A 22,295-nucleotide genomic window follows, 5' to 3' on the forward strand; every position below is an offset into this window, starting at 1 on the left:
TTCCTCCCCCACCACCTTCCTTCCTTCTTTCTTTTTTTTCTTATACTTAACAGACAAACAAAAACTTGTCTTTTTCCATAGTGACATAACAGAAATGAAAATAAAATGTACATTACAATTTCTCGTTTGTTGGTTCAGCTGGTTCTCGAGCATCCAACTACTGGGTATATTCATCATTTTCCTTTAATTCACGTCACCTTATTCCTCCCGCATTTTGCATGTTTGTGTAACTTAAATTATCTCATGTTTGAGTCCCATGCGTGATTTTTGTCTTGTCAATACAAAGTTAAAAATACATGTTTCATTCTAAGGAATGACTTTTGTGCTCAGGGTACAATTTTGTTTTCGGTTGTAATCACACAGCTTTTATACGATGATTTCCATGTAGTTTTTAATTTTTTGAATAAGTAATACATTTACATGGCTCACAACCCAAAAATATGAGCCAGTGCACTGTGAAAAGTCTCTTTCTCCCTCATTCCCCATTGCTAGTTCCTACCACCTTCCCTGTCTTCTGAAATGCTGTTTTTAGTTTCTTACATATTCTTCCAGAATTTCTTTATGCAAATACAAGAAAATACGAATATATATAGATTCCTATCCATCTCTTTTTTACACAGAATGTAGTGCATATATTTGTTCTGCAAGCTTTTTTTTTTTTTTTTGGTATACTGTGGAGATTTTTCCTTATGAGTAGCTGGAGAGCTTCCTCATTCTTTATTACAGCTGCATTTATAAGAATTCATTACGGAGGGACCTTATTTATCGAACCAGCCCCCTATTGGTAAGTATATACTATTTGTTTTACTATTATAAACAGTGTTGCAATGAGCATACTTGTACCTGTGGTCATTTTGGATGTACAAGTCAATCCGAAGTATAAAAGTGGAATTGCTGTGTCAGAGGATTTACCTTAATTTTGACAGATGCTGCCGAACAGCCTTCCCAAAGGGGTTGTACCAATTTACACTATCACAAAGAACGTGTGAAAGTTCCTGTTTCTCCACAGCCTCACCAACAGCATGTGTTATCAACTTGTTGGGTTTTTGCCAATCTGATAGGTGAAAATTGGTATCTGTAGTTTTAATTTGCACTTCTCTTATGAGTGAGTTTGATGATCTTATTTATACATTTAAGAGCCGTTTGTATTTCTTTTCTTTGAATTATTTGTACTATTTTTTTCTTACTGGGTTCTTAATCTGTAACATGAGTTACAAGCCTCTTTCCCTGCAGCTTCTCACATGTCTTTTGGTTTTGCATTTTGTATTTCACAGTTGTTTTTCTGTTGTCATTGCTTTAAAATTTTTTTTTTAATTTTGAGATAGTCTTAGACTTAAAGAAGTAACAAAGATAATAGAAAGCTCCCTTATACACTTCTTCCAGCTTCCCCTAACATTAGCATCCTTCACATTTCTAGTACAATTACTGAAACCAGGAAATTAATATTGACTGAATAATATTAGCTAATCTGTAGATTTTATTTGGGTTTCCCTAGCTTTTCACCTAATGTTCTTCCTCTGTTCTAGGATAAAATCCAGGATCCCTTTTTGTGTTTAGCTGTCATATCTTCTTCTTTTTTAAAAAATTATTTTATTGAGGTCACATTGGTTTATAACGTGTGAATTTCAGGTGCACATTATTATATTTCAGTTGTCGTATCTTCTTAATCTTCTCTCATCTGTGACAGTTTCCCAGTCTTTTCTTCTCATTCATGGCTTTGACAATTTTTAACAGTAAGGGTTAGATATTTTGTAGAATATCCCCCAATTTGAGAATGTCTAAAAGTTTCTCATGATTAGATTAAAGTTATGGATTTGGGGGAAGAATAATCCAGAAGTGACGTGTCTTTCTCAGTGCATCACGTGGGGTACATGATATTAACTTTGATCATTTGGTTAAGATAATGTTTGCCTCCTCCTTGTACTGTTACTATTTCTCCCCTAGAATTAACAAGTATTTGGGAGGAGATACTTTGAGGCTATGCAAATATCCTGTTTTTCCTTAAACTTTCACCCACTAATTTTAGCATTCATCTCAAGATCTTGCCTATAGCCAGGACCAGCTACACAATTTATGGGGCCCAGAGCAAAATGAAAACTCAAGGCCCCTTTTTCAAAATTATTAAAAATTTCAAGTTAGTGACGGGTTTTTTTTTGAGTGGCTCCACTTTTTTCTTTTAATTAATTAATTAACTAATTAATTAATTAATTTATTGATGAAGAGAGATCGCCCCTGAGCTAACATCTGTTGCCAATCTTCCTCCTTTTCCTTTTTTCTCCCCAAAGCCCCAATACGTAGCTGTATATCCTGGTTGTAAGTCCTTCCAATTCTTCCATGTGGGGTGCTGCCACAGCATGGCTTGATGAGTGGTGCATAGGTCCACACCCAGGATCCGAATGGGGGAACCCGGGGCCACCGAAGCAGAGTGTGCAAACTTAACCACTGGGCTGCAGGGCTGGCCCTACTGTGGGGTTCTAATGGTGATTTTTCTATTTCTCTCATTACTTCTACTTTTATTAATTGGAATTCTTCTGTAAGGAAGACCTATCTCTTCTCCTCCATTTATTTATTTATTTATTCATTTATTTAAGGTTGTGTATATCAATAGGAATTCTTGGATATTTATTTTATTTATAAGCCAATACTATTGTTTATTTTGCTGCTCAAATTGTTTCAGCTTTGGCCATTGGGAGCTCTTTCAGATTGACTCTTGTGTTCTTTTAATATGTCCCATCATGTGTGTTTTTTTTAGTACTTCCTTACTTTCTAGTAGCACAAGATGCCCCAGGCTAATTTGTATTTTCTCTGTCTCAATCCCGGAATCAACCACTCTCCAAGGATCCCTGATTAGTGTTATTTTAGATTGATATTAGAAACCAAAATCTGGGTGCTAGGCATGCTCATAGCTATTGGGGTGTCATTGCTTTTAGGAGCTCTCAGTGGATGGAGCTAGGAAATATTAACCCATATACATACCTACGCATTCTATTTCTGTATCTATTTAGCTATCTATTTACAAAAATGGGTTCATACTGATAACCCCAAGCCAATCCAGCATCACACTTTCGTTCTTGCCTTCCACCTTGCTTATTTGTAACTTCTTTCTCCTGAGTCATTGTTTTTTAAAAACTTATTATTAAAGAAAATTTCAAAAATACACAAAAGTGTAGAGAATAGTATAAAGAACCCCCTGTTCCTATTACACAACTTTAATAATTATCAGCATTTTGCCATTGTTCTGTCACCTAGAGGTTTTTGTTTTTTTTTCAGGAGTATTTTAAAGCATACTCCAGATGTCATCATATCATTTTACCCAGAAATTTTTCAAATATCATTGTTTTTTAAAAAACGAATAAACTATTTTTGGAGCAGTTTTGGGTTCATAGCAAAATTGAGCAGAAGTGCAGTTTCCATATGCCCCTTGTCCCCAAACCCTCACAGCCTCTCTCACTATTAACAGCCCCACCAGAGTCATACATTTGTTACTACTAACGAACCTGCACTGACACATCATCATTATCTAAAGTGCATGGTTTACATTAGGGTTCACTCTTGGTGGTGTACATTATATGGGTTTTGACAAATATATAATGACTTGTATCCACCATTATGGTATAATACAGAATGTTTTGGGAGCCCTAAAAATCCTCTGTGTTCTGCCTGTTCATCCTTCTTTCCCCCTTAATCCCTGGCAACCCTTGATGTTTTTACTGTTTCCATAGTTTTGCCTTTTCCAGAATGTCTTTAGTTGGAATTATATAATATGTAGCATTTTCAGATTGGCTTCTTTCACTTAATAATATGCATTCCTCCAAGTCTTCTCATGGCTTCATAGTGCATTTCTTTTTAGCACTGAATCATATTCCGCTGTCTGGATACACCGTGGTCTGCCTGTCCATTCACTTACTGACTGACATCCTGGTTGCTTCCAAGTTTTGGAATTATAAATAAAGTTGCTGTAAACATCCGTGTGCATGTTTTTCTGTAGACATAGTTTTCAGTTCATCTGGGCAAATACCAAGGAGCATAATTGCTGGATCGTATGGTAAGAATATGTTTAGATTTATAAGAAGCTGACAAATTGTCTTCTAAAGCAGCTGCGCCCTTTTTCATTTCCACCAGCAATGAATGAGAGTTCCTGCTGCTGCACCTCCTCATCGACATTTGGTGTTGTCAGTGTGTTGGATTTTGGCCATTCTAATTGGTGTGTAGTGGTATCTCGTTGTTTTAATTTGCGGTTCCTTAATGACATATGATGTTGAGCATCTTCTCATATACTTACCTGCCATTGTATACCTTCTTTGGTGAAGTGTCTGTTCAGGTCTTTTGCCCATTTTTAATTGGGTTGCTTGTTTTCTTATTGTTGAGTTTTAAGAGTTCTTTGTGTATTTTGGATAACAGTCCTTTATCAGATGTGTCTTTTACAAATATTTTCTCTTAGTCGGTGGCTTGTCATGTCATTCTCTTGAAATTGTTTTTCTTATCTTTTCTTTTCTTTTTTTTTTGGTGAGGAAGGATGGTTCTGAGCTAACGTCTGTTGCCAATCTTCCTCTTTGTGCTTGAGGAAGACTGTCCTCCAGTTAACATCTCTGGCCATCTTCCTCTATTTTTTCATATGTGGGTCGCCACCAAAGCGTGGCTTGAACAGCGTGTAGGTCTGTGCCCAGGATCCAAACTGGCAAACCCCAGGCTGCCAAAGCAGAGCATGTGAACTTAATTACTATGCCACTGGGCTGGCCACTTGATATTGTTTTTCAATATCGTTGCTTTCTAATATATCACTTTAAAACATTAGAGAAATGTTTTTAACTTCATTTTTAAATGCTTGAACCAAATTTTTCCTTGTCCTTGAGTAGGTTTTCAGTCTTTGCCTTCTTTCCTACAGTAGCTACTGTCTCCACCTTCTCACAGCTTGATTCATTCGATGAACATTTAATGAGGACCTACTATGTGCTGATCACTGTAGACTCAGGGGAGACAGTATTCAACAAGACAGGTAGGATCCAAGCTCCCTTGAGTCTGCCTGAGGGGCCAAGTCCACTATATATGTATAAATTTTAAAAGAAATACATGTTTGTTATTTTTTAAAAAGAACAATATGGAAATGTATAAAGTAGGATGTGAATGTTCTCCCCTACCTTAATCCTAGTCCTCTTTGATCTTGACAGTTAGCAGGTTGGGGTGTAGACTCTGACTGTACTTTTGGCTAAACCGAACCTGCAGGATGCACAGAGCGCAGGATGTGTGTGGCAAACCTGGCCAATGTATTTCCAGTTTGAAATTGGCGCTGGTTGGAGTGTAATAGCCAAGTCAAAGCACCCCTGTTCTGAGAAGTTCTGCTGTCAATAGGCTGCCTGACTGCTGCCTGCTGACCTGGGAAAAACTTGAGGCTGCATTTCCCAAAGTGTGTTCCTTGGAACTCTGCTCTGGGATACTGTTCTGAAGATTGGAATCTAAAAGATTCCGTGCTCAAAGGAGTTTGAGTAACATTCTCTACTGTATTTCCCCCTTTGGGGCTCATTATACATATCAGAACATTAAAGCTCTGAGAAGTCTTGCAATCACAAGTCCTGTCTATTGCAGTGTTTCCCAAGTTTATTTAATTATGTCCCCTTTGCTGCATGGAACTCTAGTAACACCTTGTTGATCTCAGGTTCTGTGGGACACACTAGCGAGCCCAGGAGCTTGTGCTAGTCCAGCTGTATGTGGCTCCCATGCCAAGAGCTTAAGCAGGTAACCAAAGAAACGTGTCCTAGGTCAGTGACTCAGTGACACAGTGTCCTGTGCAAGTGTGCTGTGAATATGCACTTCTCCAGGGCCTTTTGGGTCTTGCCAGGGTGGGGAGAAGGCCCCTGAGAATGTGACCTTCCCCTGACAAGCCCTGTGGCAGGTTCCCTATGGTGTAGACCGCCCTTACCGCCACCACTTACACAGGGGCATTCTGCAGTCAGCACTTTTGCTTGTGTAACACGATGATCACTGAGGGCTCCAGGCTTATCTAGACATAAGCTTAAACTCCAGATCCCATCCCTGTAGAAATCCGAAGTACACCCTGGGATCCCCACCGTTTCTCTGGCGGTGATGTTCTCCTATTATCTCTGACTTCAGCTGCTGCTCCCGTGGGTGCTGTCCTCGTTCCGTGCATCCAGATGGTAAATGCCAGCCCTTTAGGTTTCTACAAAGGGAGCTGCTCGCACTAAGCATGTGGGGTATGGGAGGCTTTCTGAAGATTTGGAGTGGACGTGGGGATAGAGGAAGACAGAGGAGGCGTCTTGGCAGCCAGCGGCACAGTGGGCGGCCCCATCTTTAGAGTGCCTTGTGTTGGGGGCATCACTGGCCTCCTTTGCTCTTGTTGCTGCTTTCTCTCTGTCTCTTCTTTTTCTTTCTTTCTTTCTTTCCATTTTTATTTATTTATTTATTTTTTTTCTGGTCAGGAGTTGTTGTCTCCTCATTTTCTCCCTGTCTCTCCGCCTCCCTCACGAGAGCAAGACTCCTGACTCATGCAAGATAAGTTCAGCTCTATCTTGAGATCTCACCTTCCTCGAAGGGGCTTATCTGGCAGGTGGTAACAAGCATGAACTGCACAGCCGTGTGCTGTGGCCTGGCCTGCTGGAGTATGAGCTTTTTTTTGCTTTGTAACTGTTGCTATTTGTTCGTCTTGGGTTTTCCAGTGCTTTCTGGAAGCTCTTCTTTCTAAGGCTCTAGGTATGGAAGTCAGGGCATGTCCCAGTGTGGGAACAGTGGAGGAGGGATAGACAAGGAGACTGTGTGACATGAGTGAGAAGGGATTGAGAAAGGACGTTTTAAAATTTTTTAATTAAAAACATTTTTTTTGGAGAAGGCAATATAAACGTTTACAAGGAAAAAAAATTCGAACCGTAAAAAAAGAGTATAGAGTGAAAAGCAAGCCTCTCCTCTCCACCATCAGTCTCTCAGTTCGCTTTCCTAAAATAACCAGTTACCAGCTTCTTATTGATTTTTTGGAAATACTTTATGCATATATAAGCATAAGTTATATGCATTATGCATATGTATTCTCTCTTTTTAAAAAATAAATGGTGGCCTGTTATATACAAAGCTTTTCTTTTTAAAAATTTAACAATGTATCTTTACTATTTTTAATGGAGCTATTTATAAATATATGTACATAAATAGACACTCACACACACAAACATATATATTTTTTCTTGTATTTGCACAAAGGGCCAACTCAGGTGACCCCCTTCATCAGCCACTGGAGAAGGCTTCTAGGACAGGGGACTTTCCAGGATGAGGAGGGATTCTGGTTGCCCAACATTCCCGACGTCAGGGTCAGTACCAGGATGTGACGATGAACACTAAGCATTGTCTCTGAGGGCTCTTAGCTGTGTTTGGTTGTACTCTTGTTCCCAGTTATTTTCTGTCCACCCTGTACAGGATTTTGTACCCCTGAATGTGACATTCGATGCGTCCCTGTGGGAGGAGTGTATTCCCTCCCCTTGTTGGCATCAGGCTTGGCCCCGTGACCTCCCTGGGCCGACGGATGTGAGTGGGACTGCCACCTGCCATGTCTAAGTCACAGCCTTCAGAGCCAGGGTGAGCTTCTGCTCTGTCTCTTTGTCCTTGGCCCTGAGAATGGAGACAGGGGTTGTTCCTTCAGCCTAGGTCCCCAAACAGGAAGACACGTGGCGGAAAGCCACAGTTGACCCACATCTTTTTTTTTTTTTTGAGGAAGATTAGCCCTGAGCTAACTGCTGCCACTCTTCTTCTTTTGACTGAGGAAGACTGGCCCTGAGCTAACATCTGTGCCCATCTTCCTCTACTTTATATGTGGGATGCCTGCCACAGCATGGCTTGCCAAGCGGTGCCATGTCCACATCCGAACTGGTGAACCCCAGGCCGCAGAAGCAGAACGTGTGCACTTAACTGCTGCACCACTGGGCCGGCCCCAGACTCATACCTTAAGAGCAACGTGGGTGAGAGAGAAACTGCTTGTTGTAAGGCCCTAAAATTCTAGGATCGTTTGTTATAGCAGCTAACCCAGTGAAAGCTGACTAATGCTGGGGCTGTGTTCAGATGGCTCTGGGCAACTGACGCCTGCTAACAGTGGCCTCTACGTTTGATCTGGGCCTTCTACCAATTGATAAAGAAGTTCTGGTTGTTATTACAGGAGTCAAGATATATCACAGGCACTACAATATCCCATACTTTGAAGTGGCAGTCCCAATTGCTTCAAATGTTCAGAAGGCCATTTGGCAATGTATAATATAGTTCTAAACAATGTTTACTTCTGGAAATCCAGCCCAAGAAAATAATCAGAGATATACAGGGAGATTCACTGCAGAGTTATTTGAAAAATTGGAAACAACATAAATGCCCCATCACAGGGAAATAGTTGATACATTATTCTATATGATGGATACTATGCAGCCATCAAAAATCAAGAAGCTGAGTATTTAATGAGATGAGGGAGATGTTTGTGTTTTAATACTGAGTGAAATAAACAGGATGCAGAACTATATCCATATGGCAATTCTAATTTCTATAACAAATTTGGGATAGGGCTGTTTATGATTTTGTGTCTTTTTTCACTTACATTATGTGAATAAATATTTCCCGAGTGTCAAATGTGTAAATATGTATAAAAAAAAGACCGTGAGGAAATAAGCAAAAATAGTGGTTATCTCTGGGTAGCATTTTCTTTTCTGTACTTTCTATATTTTCCAAACATCCTATGATGAATATGTACTACTTTTATAATCAGAAGTAAGTAACTGCTGTTTAAAAATAAGAATTATTCTGGTCACCTCCAGGGCCATGCCTTCGCGCTGTGGCTGCCCAGGGGCCTTAATTGGGGCTCCTTGTCTAAGAATAAGCCTGTGTGTTTAATTAGGTCACTCTCCTGCCGACCTAGAATCTTAGCACAGGGCTTAGCTTGTGCTGCCCAGAACCCCCAGGAGACGCGCCTCGTCTGGATCTCTGAGCCTCACGGGCCAGCCCTGCGCTTCTGCCTGCATTTAGCTTCGTCTGAATTTGAGAAATGTGTGAACTGTCACCCTGATAGAGCCGCCACCCTCAGGCCCTCTAACATAGCGTCTTTAAAAGTTAATATGGACCTAGCTATTTTATTGAAGAGAACATTAACCCTCAGGAAGTAAACATTCTAACCATTTTCGGTTGATAACAATTTTGGATAATAATAGCTGCTATGCCAGGCAGCTATTGTTCATTGTCCCCTGAGGCCTTCTCGTTTGCTTGTGTGGCCTAAATGCTGGCCCTGAAGTGGCTGGTGAGCCCGAGGCGGAGAGGGAGAATTCTCAGAAGTCTCATTTGCATGAGAGCCGGGGTCTCCTGGGAGGGAATTCAATCCAAAGGACAAAACAGCCAGGCACTACCAGCCTGACCCTAAACAGGGCCTCAGCTTTCAGGCAGACAGCAAGGGCCACTCCCCTCATACCATTTCACTAAAAGCTTTATCTGGGTTTGGCCCTGGTGAGGGTGTGTGGTGTGTGTGACGGAATGGGGGATGGGCAGTGTCCACAGGGTTGCCCAGCAGAAGCTGCAATAGAGTTGGGGGGCAGAACTGGGGACAGTTAGGAAGGGACAGCTGGGACTGGCAGCCTTGTTGGAACAGAACCTGTGAATAAACTAGTACAACATCATCCATTTTCAAAAATGGTTTTCGTAGCTGTTTTACAATTATCTATGTAAACTACTGAGTGCCTTCTACATCCATAGGGCACACGGCTGCCTCCCCTCTCACACTCCATCAGCCTCGCTTGGTTCTGCTTCAGCCCCACAGTGCAAGGGAACACTTGGCCTTGCCTTCCCCAGATGGCTCCACATCTGAAACCTTAAACTCCATCATCTCTAATTCTTTTTCCTTGAGGTGTATGTACATACAGTAAAGTGCGTGAATTCGCATGCTCAATATTGTGTCTGTAGGATTCACCCATGTTATTTTAGGTAGCATAGTTCATTCTTCTTCCTTGCTAATTCCATTGGATGGCTTTGTCACCATAGACTTATCCATTGGGTTGCTGATGGACATTTGGGTTGTTTCCACTTTGGGCTTATTTTGAATAAAGATGCCACTAACATTCTTATGCATGTCTTTCCATGGACGTACATCATCTCTTTAACCCACTTTCCTTCCTTCACCCTCTTTGTCATTCATTGAGACCCCTGGTCCTGCAGTCCCCCCAGGTTTTCTTGTTCATCAATCCGGCTACTGTAGCCCAATCTCAGTTCTTTTTTGGCCAAGACCCCTGCAAGGGGAGCCTTTCACATACTGCTCCCACCTCCCTGCCCTCTGCTGCCACTCAGCTGCTGCCCCATCTTGCCACTGATGTCCCACTGGTCAAGATCTCCTATGACACACCTGCTGTCATATGTAGGGAACATTTGGGCATTCTCTGACTTGGCCTTTCTGCAGCACTGTCCCTACTCACGGCTTCCTCTTTCCTCCCATGGCTTTGAGGACAGCCCTCTCTTTAACTTGTCTCCTGCAAATCTGGCTGCTTCCTCTCAGCCTCCTTTGCTGGATCCTGTCCTGTCTGTCCCTACGTGGTTGTTTCTGGGGCTGTGTCCTCAGCTCTCTTTACTCCTGTCCCTCTGAAGGGCCCTCCTACTGCTGGGTCTTCAGCTCCCACAGACGCTGATGCAACATCCCTCACCCTCAATCCCAGATCCCAAACCCAAAGGGATTTTCCAGACTCATTTGGTGGCAAGTCTTGATGGTCCTGATGCGAGGTTGTTTCTTGTCTTTATGTACCCACTTCGTGTGAATGAATATTCATGTGTTGGCTGCAGGAATGCCAATGTGTTTGCTTAAGGGCTGTTGCCCCAGGTCTCACCAAGGGTGTGATCATGCATATATATAGTAAATCATGTATTGCCTTCTTAAACTTAGAAAATATTGAATTCTGAAATATATCTGGCCCCAAGGGTTTCAGCTTAGGGATTATGGGGCTGGAACTCTCTCCCCAGCTCATGAATGGTGTTTTTGCCCTCCCAACAAGCCGCTTCCCTTCTGCTGGCATCCCTGGGGTTGGTGGCCCCGTAGTCCACCAGCGCCTCAGCATCTCAGCCTCATTCCTCTCCAGATCTCCTCCGGTTAATCAGTCTCCAGTCTTGATTAACCCAATGACTCCCTGGCCAGCCCTCCCCTCTCCAAGTTCCATTAATTCAAGTGCTTGACAGCTCCCACCTGGGCTATTGCAGTAACTTAGCTTTAAAAACAAGATGGATTGTATCCTCCTCTTGCTCAAAATGCTGCCAGGGTTCCCCGCCACCTGCAAGGTCAAAGTCAAGGTCTTTAATAAGACCTTTCCTGATCTGGCCTTGCTCCCCTCTCCCACCCGCTGTGGGTCCTCTGGGAACAGTTGTGGGCTCATTACACGCCTTCTTCCTTTCACAGCTGTGGTTGCTTTGCCAGGAATTCTTCTCCACGTAGTCTGCCCAGGAAGAGCCCAAAAGAGGCTGGTGGGCATCACCTCTTATAACTACCCTCACCCCAACAGATGCACTCCCCTGTCCCTCTGGCTGGCTGCCTCTGTATCTCGTGGGCCGGGCCGTGCTGTGCTCAGGACACGGGTGCCAGGTGTTGGCTTCTGCGGTGGGTGGTACAGTGAGTGCTGATGGGCTCATTGCTTAATGCCTGGTACCTGGCTCAGGGCAGGCACTCCTGAAATGCAAAAAGCCAGTTTTATTTTAAAAAATGAATATTAATGGGGGCTGGCCCCGTGGCCGAGTGGTTAAGTTCGCATGCTCCGCTGCAGGCAGCCCAGTGTTTCGTTGGTTCGAATCCTGGGCGTGGACATGGCACTACTCATCAAACCACGCTGAGGCAGCGTCCCACATGCCACAACTAGAAGGACCCACAATGAAGAATATACAACTATGTACCGGCGGGCTTTGGGGAGAAAAAGGAAAAAAATAAAATCTTTAAAAAAAATGAATATTAATGTATATATCATTTTGTATTCTACTATTTTCATTTAGCATAAACATTTCTTAAAGTTTCTATGTCATCTCATGTAGTTTAATTTTCATTATTGAACCACATGTCAGAAAACTTAGATACTAAAGACAAGAAATTAAATATAATCCTGCATTTAACTAGACCCTTGGGTGATTTATATGCACATTAAGCTGCTGCTTATTTTAAGTTATTTTCTCCAGTTCTTTTGTATATGCATTTTGTAAATGGTTGATACGCTATTGCAAACACAATTTTGTGCACTGCCTTTTTTCCCCCACACATGGCATTATATCTTAAGCAGTTTTTGAGTTCATTTTCTTAACCACAATTAGCAAAGTTTGTATAATAGTTTAAAAATAACACATATGCTCTTCTCTAGTTGGGCATTGAAGTGGCCTATGCTTTTTCATGAATCGTCTGCTTGCATTTAGCTTTTTGTATTTTCTATATGACTTCTTTAAGGACAAAGTCTTGGAAATAGATGGTTCAAAGGAAGCGGACATTTTCATGACTGGATCTGCATGAGCCAACTAGTTTTCTAAAGGGAAGCTTCATTCCCCTCTGGGGAGTGGTTGATGACTGTAAACGCTGTGTTTGGGGAGGGGGTGGTGGTCATTCTAGGAATGTGGCCCCTAAGACAGGCACAGGTCCCATCCTCTCTGACAAGTCCTACCTGATTCAACAAGAGACATGGAACCCAGCCAGGCTTGCAGAGGATTTACACGCCCAATAAAAACATCTCGAATCAGACCCTCCCCTCCTGCTCTCCACTCCTTTCCACCTTGGGCTGAGCTCCTGGCCCGTTGCAGCTGCTGGGAATTTCTGTTCTAACCCCTGCCCTCCATCTGGCTACTGGGCCAAGTGGAAGAGGGACCAATGACCCCAGAAAGGAGGTGACTGTCTCCCTCCACTGCCCCCTCAAACTGGGGTGGCATGTTGACTGAGACTCCAGAGCACCCTGCGGGGAAAACAGCAGGAAGGGGATGTTTTCCCCCAATTCATCCTAGGAAGATGGGGGTGGAAGTGTTTGTGGTGGTGGCAGGGCTTTCTGAGCAGGGGCAATGAAAGGAAAGGTGAAGGCCCTAGGGAGTGACAGAGGACTCTAGAGTACGTCCTAACCCAGCTCAGTGTTTCCTTCTTTAGAAAGAGAAGAGGATGACAATACTAGTAATAATGTCCTCACCACAGGGCCAAGGTGCCAATCAAGTGAGAAATGAATTAAGGACACAGTCAGTTCTCTATTAATGCTGGATGTTTCCATGAGGGATGAGATTCCCAAGGCCTGGCATAAGGTAGTCCTCAGGCTCCACGAGTACCCGCTAGATCTAGCACTGGCTTGATTCGTCAAACGTCTTTTTAAAGGTAAAGTCTTGAAGCTTTATTGTATATTAGAATCACCCGGGCAGCAAAGAACGCCCAGGTCCCGCTCTGGGCCAGTTACATGGGACTCTCAGGGAGGAGGGGTCCATCTGCCGGTCTGTCACTCAGCACTGGCCTTGGCCCTCCTGGAATGCCCCGCCCCGCACTTGCCTGGCTGATTCTCACGCATCGCGAGGTTTCATAGCTTCCCGGGTGATTCACTGTGCAAACTGACGCTCCACCCTTGCCACTTAGATGTGGTGCCGACCAGCCTCACGCCCAGGATGATGTGGGCACTTGTTAGAAATGCCGAATCTCAGGCCCCACCCCAGACCTGCTGAGGCAGAACCTACATTTTAGCCAGACTCCCCTGGGTGAGTCACGTGCACATTAAAGTTTGAGAAGTACTGTCTAGGACACTGTCCTGTGAGCATCTGTGGGTCTGGGAGACAGAGTCCAAGCAGGTGAGAGTTCCTGGCCCGCTGGAATTCAGGGTCCAGGGCCCATCAGGTGCCTCCCTCATGGAGGCTCCACAGCTGTGGCCTGTGAGGCCTGATATGGCATTAGTCCACCCATGGTGTCACCAGGAGAGCACACGAAGGAAGCCACACCCACACATGGCCATTGAGGGGAAGAGCTGTCCCTGGAAGCCCCAAAGCCCAGGGTCACTGGCAGGGGTGAGGCTGCCTGGCTGTGCCATTTCCGAGTCTTCGCAGCCAACACGGGGGTGGGGCTGCGCTGTCCTCCTGGTTTCCTAGTTCCTGTGGTTGACGGGATTCTCACTGCAGCAGCGCTGAGGGCAAGAACAGTCCCTGTTCCTACAAAGGCCTGTTTTTGGTGAAATACAGCTATCCTGTTGCCCTGCTTTTAAATTTTGCCCCAAAGCCCCAGGGCTGTGAAGGAATATTCTAGTAGGAGCTGAACATCCCATGTCAGTGTCTCTTCACTTCAGCCCCGTGGGAGTGACATCTTCCTCCCTCCATATTTCTTCCCTGCCACCTAACACGGCTCCCAGCACCCTGGGTTAGTTCACTCTTGTCCTTACCACATTGTCACTGTCCTATCCTCGAATCATCCATCGAGCTTACATCCGGTACAGCTTCCCAGGCTCTGTCACCCCTTCTCATCCAAACGCATGTCAACAACTCACGAATCTCATCTCCAGTCCCGGCTTGAAGCCTCTTACCTGACGGTCTCTCTGGTTCCTCCATTTCACCTTCTGCACCCCAGTGGAAGCTCATCTCCCTCCTCTGCTCCTCCCCAGGAGTGGTGCGGCCCGCCTCAGCATAGACAAAGGGGGTTCCATCCCTACGCTTCCTCTCCCTCGCTCTCATCACCGATCAGTAGGCAAGCTGACCTGGTTTATTTCCTAAATATTTCTCCAGCCTCTCCCTCGCCAACCTCGCTCCCACTGAGGGCTGGTTTGGTGCTCAGCATCCCTTGCCTGAGTCACTGCACCAGCCTTGGAACTGGCCTCTGCCTCCCGGCTGACTCCCTCCAATGTGTCCTCCTCTGCCCTGGGCCAGGGAGATCGACCCCCTGCTGCACACAGGACTTGGTCACTCTTTTCTTACAACCCTTCAAATGTGACCCATCACCTCCAAGAGAAAGTCCTAGCCTGTCGGTATGCCCCTTCGCTGCACTCCCAACCATGTGCTCACCCCTCGGCCAGGCCCGTCTGCCTGTGACTCCCGCACACTCACCAGGCTGCCTCTCGGAACCATGGTGGCAGCCCTTGCCTGGCTGAATCGGACTCACCCTTTAAGGCTTCCTCCTCCAGGGAGACTTCTCTGACCTCCCCGGGTTCCCAAGGACGTGGGTTTCTCTTTGCTGTTTCCTACTAATGCGTGTTGTCTCTCTCCTTGGACTGTGAGCAACTCAAGGGCAGGTCACACATCTTTCTTCACAGTTTAAACTCAGCTACTGGCATAGGCTTGGCATGAGGTGATGCTTAATGAACACATGGTGTCTGACTAGATCGATTTATGTGCAGAAGACGACCGAAATATGCACGATGTCTAAGTCCCGCACAGCCTCCCTTTGCTTGGGACCCTCTGTTCTGACCTGTCTTCACCTTGCCCACACCCTGGTATGTAGCTGCCTCCTGACTCTTAAGGTTGCAGCGAGGGGAGTTGTGGCTTCCCGTTGTGGGGGGTACCAACCCCCAGCTTTGGCTCTCAAGCCCTCCCCTAGCCAGGCCTCAGCAGGGGCTGAATGGGTCTGGCTGGCCTTGGATGCCTTTCCTCCCAGCCCTAGGCCTCCTGCAGTTCCTGCCTTCAACCTGACTGGAGCACCTTCCCCTCGGCGTGTGACACAGTACTCAAGGACAGGACAGAACTGTCTCCCACACCTCTTACACCCTCCACCTCCTGCCATCCTCACAGCTTTCCCTGGGGTCCCGTGACCCACCAGAGCTGCACAGCTGCTGAGCTGGGGAACCCTTGGTTTTCCAGTTTAGGGGTATATGAGGCCTCACTCCCTCAGGGGCCAATTTTCCCTAAAAGAGGGTTCCCAAAGAACCTTGCATTGGTGTCACATACGGGAGCCTTGGCCGCTGGTCTCCTCTGCCCCCACCCTGTGCTCTTGTAGGACAGTCAGGAGGGGCTGTGTGGGCAGCATTTCTGCCCTGCTCCCTTCCCACCCCCCCAGGAACTGCGGGCTCCCAAGTGCTCCAGGCTGAGCATGGGCATCAGTGACTGGCATGCCCGCTGCCAGGCCCTGGTCCCAGCATGCCAGCACACTCACAACATACTCACACTCACGCACATATGCACACACACTGATACCCACACACACCCACCCACCCACACTCTCACACATGCACACATGTAGTCACCACACACCATAAACTCCCAGCAACTTCCCTTATTTTGATGGAAGGAGAGACAGGTTCTTGGATGCTTCCTAACCTCCCGCCCCAAATCTGTCCCTCCACGGTCCCCCACCCATGAAGGGGCCTCCCTTTGCCCTGGATGAGGCAGAATTGTATCTGGGCCTTGGTGCTCGTTGGCCCTGACTCAGCCCCAGGTCTTTCCAGCAAGCGAGGTTCACCCTCTGGTCTCAGTCCCTCTCCATTCTCCCCAGGACGTGCCCTTTGCCAGTGCGGCCACATCAGAGGGGAGGAGACAGCTGCCGGCTCTGATGGCCACTGCCCCAGAGGAGGTCCCAGCCTCTGCTCTCCCCTGTGGGCCAGTTTCCTTTATGCCCCTCAGCACTGGGATCATTGCTGGTTGCATGAAATTCCTTTTTCCTTTAAATTATTAAAAATCCTACATTTCCTTAAAGACCTTATCCAAAACTCCCCTGTGTTAAAAAGCTCTGGTCCCCATCTCAATCCCCCTGTACCAGCCGCCCTCATGCAAGGAAGTCCCTGTCTAGAAGTTTCCGGTGGCCTCAAGAGAGTTTCTCCAAGCTCAGGGGAATGGAGGTCCCCTCAAGTCCCAGGCTGCAGGTCCCGTGTTGCTGAGGCAGCTGTGGACCAGCTGTGTGATCTGGACCAATGCCTCCAACTGAAGGTGGAGGGGCACAGGTGAGGGGTGGCAGGGGCACCCCCACACCTGGCGCCTGGCCCGCTGGGCACCCCTGATCTGACAACCTCTCTGAGTGTCAGGCAGTCACTGGAACAAAGCAAGCACGTGCCGGGCTTGGACACTTTTTAAAAAGACACAGTTGAGATGTAAGAATCAAGAGGAAGGCTGGCTGGTCTTGTTTCCCCTCCAGCCCTCAGTGAATGGGAGGGAGGTGCCAAGCTGGGAGCTCACAGGAAGGTGGGAGGAGAAGAGAGCGCTCTAAGATGGAAATGTGGCAGCCCTGGGACACAGACCTTCTATTTAAAAAAATTTAATTTGGAAGTAATTTCAAGTTTATGAAAAGTTATAAAGATAAAGCATAGTACGAAGAACGTCCTTATACCCTTAATCAGGATTGACCTATTGTTAACATCTTACTCCATCTGATTTATCATTTGTCCCACCACTATGTACACACACACACAGACACACACACAGACACATGTAGGTATGTGTGTATGTATATGTGTGTGATTTTTTTCCTGAACCGTTTGAAGGTAAGTTACACACATCATGACCTTTGCCCTGAATCCTTCAATATTTTCCAAGAATAGGGATTTTTCTTACATTACTGCAGCACATTATCAGCTTCATAGATTACATCGAGGGAGCACTTTAATCTACCATCCATCGTCCTGCCTTCTTTGTTGATCTCATAACGTCCTCAGTGTTCCATCTTCCTTCTTGATTCAATGTCCGAATGCAGATATTCCATTCACTTGTCATGTCTCTTTAGCCTCCTTCATTCTGGAACATTTCCTTGGCCTTTCTTTGTCTTTTACAACATTGAAAAGTCCAGGGACTCTGTGAGGGACCTTGGTCAGAGGCGGTTTCAGCTGGTAGTGGAGAGTACAGATGTTGGTGCCCGGCCTCTGGGTTCAGTCCTTGCTCTGCCATTTATTAGATTTGTAACAGTGGGCAAGAGGCTTAACTCTTTGGTGCCTCAGTTTTGTCATCTGTAAATTCAGAGCAACAGTAGGCCTACCTCATGGGGTTGTTACGAGGCCTGGACACAGTAAAAGCAATACAAGAATTCACTTATTGTTGCTATGACAAATCTCCTCTTCCTGAGGGGCCCCCAAGTGTGCCAGTGGCAGAGGGGTCAGGGCCAAGAAGTCCCTGTGATAGCCCGAGGTCCTCCCTGACTGGAACTGCAATTAGTCCAGGGACTCTGGGGTCTGGACAAGTGGCTGTAACCTGGGATGGCAGCAGAGATTGACCAGCTGAAGATCAATGAGGATGTGGCCACCTTAGCAGACAGTAACATGAGGAGGTGCTGGCCCCCCAGGCATGCCAGTGCAGGTCACAGAAGGCCCCACCAAGAAGTGATGGGCAACTACCAGCTACCAACTACCAGCATGGCTGGGCATAGACCCTACATTGTTCAGTCAACCCCAGGAGATGACTTGGAGTACAGCTGGAGAAGTTACCTGAGAAACCACTGAAGTGACTGTTCCTGAAAGTTGCTGGATGACTTCCTTGTCCTTAGGTGGAAGGGAAGCTGAGGATGGACGCCCAAGTTCAACCACAAGAAAAGCAAGCTACGTGTTCGCACACTTGCTATGTTAACCCCCAGGGGGAGGGCTGACGAACTTTCCAGTGGTTTCCTAGAAAGAGGTGTTTCTCCTTCTCTGTTCCTGACCTAGAGAGGAACCATGCAATACGGGAAAGAGCACTTTTTAAAAGGTTTCCCTGAGATGAGCTGAAAGCAAATAATCATGGGTGAAACGACCTCTGGAAATCCTCCTGATTTCTGAAGCTTGATTCTCCTCTGACACTCTCAACAAAGGCTGCCATTTATAGTTCATCTGCCCATCTGTCTGTGGATCCAATTGTCCATCCATCCATCTACCCACCCACCCATTCACCTAGCCAACCATCCGTCCATCTAACCATCTGTCTGTTCACCCATCTGTCATCCATCAATCCACAGATCCATCGATCTATTGATCCATGCATTAATTCATTTATTGATCCATCCATCCCTCCATCCATCCTCCATCCATCCATCCCTCCCTCACTCCCTCCCTCTATCCATCCACCCATCCCTCCGTCTATCCATCTATCCATCTTTCTGTCTATCCATCTCTCCCTCCCTCCCTCCCTCCATCTGTCCATCCACCCATCCCTCTGTCTATCCATCTATCTATCCTTCTGTCTATCCGTCCATCCATCCCTCCTTCCCTCCATCTGTACATCTATCCAACCATCCATCCATCCATCTCTCCCTCCCTCCCTCCATCCATCCATCCATCCATCCATCTCTCCCTCCCTCCATCCATCCATCCATCCATCCATCCATCTCTCCCTCCATCCATCCATCCATCCATCCATCCATCCATCTCTCCCTCCCTCCCTCCATCCATCCATCCATCCATCCATCTCTCCCTCCCTCCCTCCATCCATCCATCCATCCATCCATCCATCTCTCCCTCCCTCCATCCATCCATCCATCCATCCATCCATCCATCCATCTCTCCCTCCCTCCCTCCATCCTCCATCCATCCATCCATCTCTCCCTCCCTCCATCCATCCATCCATCCATCCCTCCATCCATCCATCCATCTCTCCCTCCATCCATCCATCCATCCATCCATCTCTCCCTCCCTCCATCCATCCATCCATCTCTCCCTCCCTCCATCCATCCATCCATCCATCCATCCATCCATTCTTCCAATGAAGGAATGCAGTTCCTGCAGCCTCCATGCTCTTGCTTCATCATCCTAATAGTTATTTATCTGGCATTGTCAAGGAAAGAACTACTCAATTAAAATACTTTTTTTCCCAGGTAATTTTTATCCCTTCAAGAATGCCTAACTTCATTTAGTTTAGCCATTTTGGAGAGAAAGTTTTCTAAAATGCATTGTAAACATGTCTTTTTTTTGTGTGTGTGTGAAGAAGACTGGCCCTAAGCTAACATCTGTTGTCAATCTTCCTCTTTTTGGCTTGAGGAAGATTGCTGTTGAGCTAACATCTGTGCTAATCTTTCTCTATTTTATGTGGGATGCTGCCACAGCATGGCCTGATGAGTGGTGCTGGGTCTGTGCCTGGGACCCAAACCTGTGAACCCTAGGCCACCAAAGCGGAGTGCACGAAGTTAACCACTATGCCACTGGGCTGGCCCCTTGTCTTCCTTTTTAAAAGAGAACATGCCACATCGTGTAAGTCTTTCTGAATGATCTGGGTCAAAGCTTTGAGTGGAAGTCATAGTGCCCAAAACCAGCACTGTGGGCCCTCAGGGGCTATTGACAGCTCTACACTAAATGGTCCCAATTGCTCTGCTTGTTGATTTTTACTTTCATACTTTTTTCTGATTCTGAAATTCTAGTCATTTGCCGCTTCTTATAGCTGTTGGCATATTTCTAAGCAATTACTTCTTTAAATGGTCTTGGGCTGGAGAAATTGATAACCAAGTGTGTTAGAATTGTGTGTAAAGCAAGAGTCCTGAGTTCTTTATGTATTTATTAAAGACTGTTTTATTTTTCAGGTACAGGAGGCTCCTGCCATTGTAACCCCTGTTTGCTACATCCTAGGTGGTTAAGGTGCTTGGATGCATAAGTCCTAGAAATGGAGATGGCATAATATAGATGAATTCTTCTTCCTTGATCCTAACTGCTTTCTTTCTTGAAGAAGGGAGGGGGTACCAGAGACTGATCTGGCTGACTCCTCCCCCAAAGAAGGAGGAGATGGAGGCCCAGGGTGGGGCCACTGGGTCACTGGTGTCCGAAGTGTTTGAGGGAGAGGGGAGCTGCTGGGTCCCACTGATAGTGTGCAGGTGGCTGGGGAAGGGACCACTGCCTCCTCCTCACTCCTGGTGGCGATGGCCAGTGTGGAGCCCAGAGGGGAGCCGCAGGGCCTGGAGCAGGACTGGCACCAGAGGTGAGACGGGCACTTGGGGTGGGGGCCGGGGGGATCTCAGCCTGTAACACCCCCTTTCCTGACATACCCCACATAACACAGCAACCCTGAGAATGATTCCTTTAAATACACAGATATGGTGACACTCACCATAGAGACAAGCACCTGTGCTTGCAAGGGTACCTCCATCTATAGGTGGGCAGCGACCTGTCAGAGGGAGACACTGACAATATACACTCTGGCAAAGAGGGAGTGCCCTTCACTTCCCTCCCACGCAGTGACATGAGCTGCCTATTTGTGACAAATGCATCATCTCTGAGCTTGGACACAGTGACTCCACTCAGGAAAGCAACAACCCCCCACTGGCAATCGCACATCCTCACTCGCAAGGATGCTCCCAGCACACTCCTGCACGCTGAGACAGTGAGCTCCTGCTCCTCCGCAGCTCTCTGCACATGCTCATGCATGCACTCACACGCATGTGCTCAGACACACTCAGACCCAAGGAGGCCCTAGGTCTTGGAGTTTTGGGGGCTGGTGGGCTGGTCCCAACATCCTCCTCCTGCTCCCAGGATTTTTGTCAACCGCAGCCTGGCACTGGGGAAGATTCGCTGCTTTGGCTTCGACATGGACTACACTCTGGCTGGTAGGGAGGGAGGGAGCGCAGGGTGTTTGGGGCTGGAGGGATCAGAGGGTGGGCACCAACTGGGCTGAGTCTGCTTGCCCCCCACAGCCTACAAGTCCCCGGCCTATGAGGCACTGGCCTTCGAGCTGCTGCTGGAGCGCCTTGTGTGTGTTGGGTACCCACACGAGATCCTGCGCTATACCTATGACCCCACCTTCCCTACCAGGTGCGGGGGCTTGCTGGGATGGGAGGCTGTGGCTGGGTCGCCAGCCCTGGCACCCCCATCCTCTGCGCTTTCTCTCCAGGGGGCTGGTATTTGATGTACTCTATGGGAACCTGCTGAAGGTGGACACCCATGGGAACGTGCTGCTGGGGGCCCACGGCTTCACCTTCCTCTCGGAGTAAGGGACCAGGGGTGGGGGGCAAGGGTGCTGGAGGAAAGAAGGGAGGGAAGAGTGGCTCAAGCACACAGCAGAGGTTCAGCAATGCCAGCTGGATAAAGGAGGGGCAGAAGGGAAGGTGGAGGCAGGAAGGAGTGGCAGGGCCTGGACTGGCCTCTGGGAGGCACTGGGGGGCGGGGGACATTGGTTGCACCCAGCCCACCCCCTCCCCAGGGCAGAGATCTGGAGTTTCTACCCCAGCAAGTTCATTCAGAGGGACAATCTGCAGCGGTTCCACATCCTCAACACGCTCTTCAACCTGCCTGGTGAGGGCTGGATGAGGGGTATGGGGAGGTGGTCCTCAAGGGCTCAGCTCTGGCTGGGGTCGGGGGGTGGGAATCCCTGGGCCAGTGGCTGACTAGCCCCTCCACCCAAGAAACCTACCTCTACGCCTGCCTGGTGGACTTCTTCTCCGGCTGCTCCCGTTACACCAAGTGAGTCCCGTACCCTGCCCAGCCCTGGGTGACCAACAGGACACTGCC

At 47.0% G+C, this 22,295-nt stretch overlaps 1 protein-coding gene across 3 annotated transcripts in view; it reads left to right on the forward strand.

Moving 5' to 3' along the window:
- Positions 1-655: 655 nt before the first annotated feature.
- The window catches only part of NT5DC4 (5'-nucleotidase domain containing 4), a 37,087-nt gene continuing 15,447 nt past the window's right edge, over positions 656-22,295 (forward strand). Inside the window, exons 1-8 of one of the 3 annotated variants that reach the window (XM_070573621.1) lie at positions 656-784; positions 19,907-20,051; positions 20,378-20,769; positions 21,321-21,394; positions 21,482-21,599; positions 21,679-21,774; positions 21,988-22,079; positions 22,190-22,247. In XM_070573621.1, the coding sequence (XP_070429722.1) occupies positions 20,711-20,769; positions 21,321-21,394; positions 21,482-21,599; positions 21,679-21,774; positions 21,988-22,079; positions 22,190-22,247 (497 nt within the window). In that variant the 5' untranslated portion in view covers positions 656-784; positions 19,907-20,051; positions 20,378-20,710. Of the gene's footprint in view, positions 785-19,906; positions 20,052-20,377; positions 20,770-21,230; positions 21,395-21,481; positions 21,775-21,987; positions 22,080-22,189; positions 22,248-22,295 lie in introns of those variants that run through there. The other 2 variants (XM_070573623.1, XM_070573622.1) reach the window with 2 other exon arrangements.

The sequence above is a fragment of the Equus przewalskii genome, chromosome 14 (assembly GCF_037783145.1).
Source record: "Equus przewalskii isolate Varuska chromosome 14, EquPr2, whole genome shotgun sequence".
Taxonomy (NCBI): Eukaryota; Metazoa; Chordata; class Mammalia; order Perissodactyla; family Equidae; genus Equus; species Equus przewalskii.